Source organism: Sardina pilchardus, chromosome 12 (assembly GCF_963854185.1).
Source record: "Sardina pilchardus chromosome 12, fSarPil1.1, whole genome shotgun sequence".
Classification (NCBI taxonomy): domain Eukaryota; kingdom Metazoa; phylum Chordata; class Actinopteri; order Clupeiformes; family Clupeidae; genus Sardina; species Sardina pilchardus.
In genome coordinates, this window is record NC_085005.1 from 31,987,307 (window position 1) to 31,991,813 (window position 4,507).

Genomic DNA, 4,507 nt, shown 5'->3' on the forward strand with positions numbered 1-4,507 from the left:
CTCTAGCCTGCTAGCCACTTTAGCACTCTCATTTATAACCCTGATATCCATGTGAGAGTTCCGTTGCCTCTCATTATTTGCTTTTTAAAGCATATACTCATGTAATTTAGACATTGTTTGCAGGAGATGAGGCTGAATTGAGAGGACAGTAGAATAGGAGATGACCTCTGACCCCTACAGAGGTCATTGCTCACTCACAGACTCCACTTGTTTTCTGTTAACATCATCTCTTCTCCTTTTTCCATCTTTTCCTCCCTTCCTCCTCTCCTCCTCTTCCTCTCCTCCTCTCCTCTTCCTCCTCTCCTCTCCTCTCCTCCTCTCCTCTGTGTCCAGGAGCCCTGTTGTAAGTGTGAAGGACTCTCCTGGCACCCCTAATAAGCCCCGCTCTAGCACCACGACCACCTCAGTCACCTGCAAGAAGATGCAGGATAGTAATAGGTAACGCAGCCGCCTACAACCAACATGGCACACTCATACACTCAAACACAGATTTCATGGAAACATGCTAGAGTATAATATAGCATGTTTCCATGAAATATGTGTTTCAGTGTACATATATATTATGTGATCCGGTTTAATCGTTTCTTCCTTGGGTCATTTCACCTTTCCTTTCCGTTTTTTAATTATCTTGCTGAAAACAGAAAAATAGACAAACAGACAAACAAACCCCGATGAAAACGTAACCTTCTTGGCGGAGGTAATAATATAACATGAAATGATATAATATAGTTATGCACACATAAGTACACTATCATTGACACATAACCACTCTGTTGGTTGGTAAGGTTTACAGTAGCACTGTGTAGCTTCCCCTTTGCAGCAACCACACAGAACTGGTCCATTAAAGCTCTTAATGCTCATGGTTCTCTGATACAAGACCCAGTACTAACACTCAAGACTTGATACAACACCAGTACTGGCATCTATTTTACAACACTCATGACTTGATACAGTACCAGTACTGGCATCTATTTTACAACACTCATGACTTGATACAGTACCAGTACTGGCATCTATTTTACAACACTCATGACTTGATACAACAGCCAGTACTGGCATCTCTATTTTACAACACTCATGACTTGATACAACACCCAGTACTGGCATCTCTATTTTACAACACTCATGACTTGATACAACAGCGGTCCCCCAACTTTTCCCCCCCGTGTACCACAACATACATCCTGACTCGGATCACGTACCCCACCATCCGACTCATAAATCATGTAGCACATTCTACTGACGTATTCCAGGCATCATGTTTAATTGGCCACCCTACATGATGATAAATAACAAAATCAACACGTGCAACTGGTCTACTAAAAGTGTGGAGAACAACATGAAACACAAAGAGAACATAGGCTTAAGACTTTTAAAAATATATATTTTTCCGACATCCCGTGTGCCCCCTAGTGGAAGTTTGTGTACCACAGTTTGGGAATCCATGTGTTATAACAGTGCTTATGTGTGTTTCCCTGTTACAACTCCCTCTACTGGCATCTGTGCTTTATAACCCTCATAACTAGAGTGTGTTTCTGTTATAACACTGCCTATGCACGTTTGTCTGATAACACCCACTGAATGTGCACATCTCTCTCTCCACAGGAGACCAGGGGCCAGTGTTGCAGGTGAGTTATGAGCATTGCACAGCATATGCTGCAGCGCAGGCAGCATCCGCCATCTTGGGCAGTATACTGTATAATGTAGCTGGGTGTGTATACTGTATAATGTAGCTGGGTGTGTATACTGTATAATGTAGCTGGGTGTGAATATAGAGGAATGTAGCCATCTTGGGCAGTATACTGTATAATGTAGCTGGGTGTGAATATAGAGGAGTGTAGCCATCTTGGGCAGTATACTGTATAATGTAGCTGGGTGTGAATATAGAGGAGTGTAGCCATCTTGGGCAGTATACTGTATAATGTAGCTGGGTGGGAATATAGAGGAGTGTAGCCATCTTGGGCAGTATACTGTATAATGTAGCTGGGTGTGAATATAGAGGAGTGTAGCCATCTTGGGCAGTATACTGTATAATGTAGCTGGGTGTGAATATAGAGGAATGTAGCCATCTTGGGCAGTATACTGTATAATGTAGCTGGGTGTGAATATAGAGGAGTGTAGCCATCTTGGGCAGTATACTGTATAATGTAGCTGGGTGTGAATATAGAGGAGTGTAGCCATCTTGGGCAGTATACTGTATAATGTAGCTGGGTGTGAATATAGAGGAATGTAGCTGGGTGTAAATATAGAGGAGTGTACAGTAGCTGAATGTGAATATAGAGGAATGTAGCTGAATGAAAATATAGTGATAAAGTAATTTAGTGAAGTAATCTCATGGGCTCCTGTTTTGTGTGTTCAGGGACTCGCCGGGTCACCCACTGTAAAGGTAGGCCTGCTACCATCCCTCTGTTGCACACACACACACACACACACACACACACACACACACACACACACACCTGCTACCACCCCTCTACTGATCAGCTTCTGTCATGCACACAGACACAGACACAGACACAGACACAGACACAGACACAGACACAGACACAGACACAGACACACACACACACACACACACACACACACACACACACACACACACACACACACACACACACACACACACACATAAACACAATCACACGCCTAAACATAAATATATACCTTTATAAATATAAGTAACTGGCTGTTGGTGTAGTAGGATATATGAATCTCATTTACAGTTAATATGAGCAAACTCTTAGTGGTTTAATGTGTTTTTCCAAAAGCATCATCACCAAGACAAACCAAGACCCAGCCACTGATGATGATTCATGCATAACAATTAGATATCTGTTTCAGCTGTCTCACTCCCACACACACACACACACACACACACACACACACACACACACACACACACACACACGCACCGTCTGTCACTGTTGAATAAGCCATTGATGAAAGTGCTAAAAAAAGAACAGCCATGACAAGAGTCTGACTGAACTTTGAAAACAGTGTCCAATGATAAGAAAGTGTGTGTGTGCATGCGTGCGTGTGTGTGTAACAAGAGTCAGCACCATCACCGCCCATCGTCTGTTCTGTCGACTAGGTGATGAAAGGTTTTATTTCAAGATTTCTCTGGTTACTTCAGTCTGTGTGTGTGTCTGTGTGTGTGTGTGTGTGTGTAAGAGAGGGAGGAAGGTGTTTGGTGCAGAATAATATTTCTGTGAAGCTTAAATCATCACAGGACCATGATCTTCAGAGAGCCCTGTTTTTTTCTACTCTCAGGCTTTGATGGTTGTCTGAGTTTATTCACACGCCCACACCCTCCAGCTATTTTAGACCTCTTCATCAAAATATTTCCTCTTTAAAAATCTAGATTGCAGACACACACACACTTATTTGCGGAGTGGTTTCCCACATGTAGGGTCTGTCTATATGTGATTTATATTATACATTGAGGTCAAAGTTCCCCTCTCCTGCAGGCATTAGATGTGTTGTACATATCAGCATAATGGCATGGTGTCACATTGTTTTATACGCATATCACAATCACAATATCACAATATCACAATATCATACCATATCGCAATATGTTGCCCTGTCGTATCTTATCTTAGCTTGATTGTGTGTGTGTGTGTGTGTGTGTGTGTCTCCTGTTTCCCTCACACACACAACTGTTCCCTCACCCCTCCTCTTCCTCCTCCCCCCCCCCACCCCCCCATTTCCCCTCTACACTTAGTGACTATGCAGATCTATCTGAGCCGCCTGTCAAAAAGGACTGGGTCAACTGAAGCCAGCACGCCCACCTCCGTCTCCTCCAATCACGCGCAGTCTCCCCCCTCCAAGAGCCCTCCCTCCAGAGTGACGGGTGCATGTAACAGGACCAAACCGCCGCCGCTCCCGCTGGCATCATCAACTCGCCAGCCGCCCGCTGCCTTCGTCCTGCCCCTCCAGAGGTCCTCCTGCCACAGCGCCACCTACAGGTCCCCGCTGGACCTGCCTGCCTACAAGAGCCCCATCAAGCCCTCGGGCCAGTACTTCCAGATCTGCTACTGAGGGGAGCTCCAGTCCAGCCCGCACCTCCAGATCTGTCAGTCTAGCCTGCATCGCTCCTGATAGGTACTACAGTCATTTCCCGCATATAAGCCGCATTGTGTATAAGCCGTATAAACCATATTAACAGCATATTAACTGCCCCCCTGTATAAACCTCATAGCTGAAGAAATGTGGCAAAATCAATGTACAAGCCGCGGCTAATAGTCGGGAAATTACAGTAGCTTTACAGTAGCTCAGCTTGGAACGCAAGACTGGGAGAAACAAGACGAGGACAGTGTGGCGTCGTGCACTTACGTATGTAATGAGGAAATGAAGCCCAATTGGGGCTGCGATGTTGGCAAATTTGGAGCGCAACAGTGAGTGTGTTTAGGAGCCAGAGTGTGCGTAGTGTAGTAAAGGAAAAAGTCCACCATATTTGGTTATATCTCTCATTTTCCCGCCATCTGTCGTGGGGGCCATCTTGTCT

The 4,507-nt window shown here is 44.7% G+C and overlaps 1 protein-coding gene across 1 annotated transcript in view; it reads left to right on the forward strand.

Annotated features, from left to right (window-relative positions):
• Positions 1-4,041, forward strand: part of LOC134097462 (echinoderm microtubule-associated protein-like 4) — an 8,890-nt gene extending 4,849 nt beyond the window's left edge. Inside the window, exons 4-7 of the mRNA XM_062550332.1 lie at positions 334-438; positions 1,606-1,628; positions 2,360-2,386; positions 3,725-4,041. Coding sequence (XP_062406316.1) covers positions 334-438; positions 1,606-1,628; positions 2,360-2,386; positions 3,725-4,041 — 472 coding nt within the window. The remainder of the gene's footprint in view (positions 1-333; positions 439-1,605; positions 1,629-2,359; positions 2,387-3,724) is intronic.
• Positions 4,042-4,507: the final 466 nt, after the last annotated feature.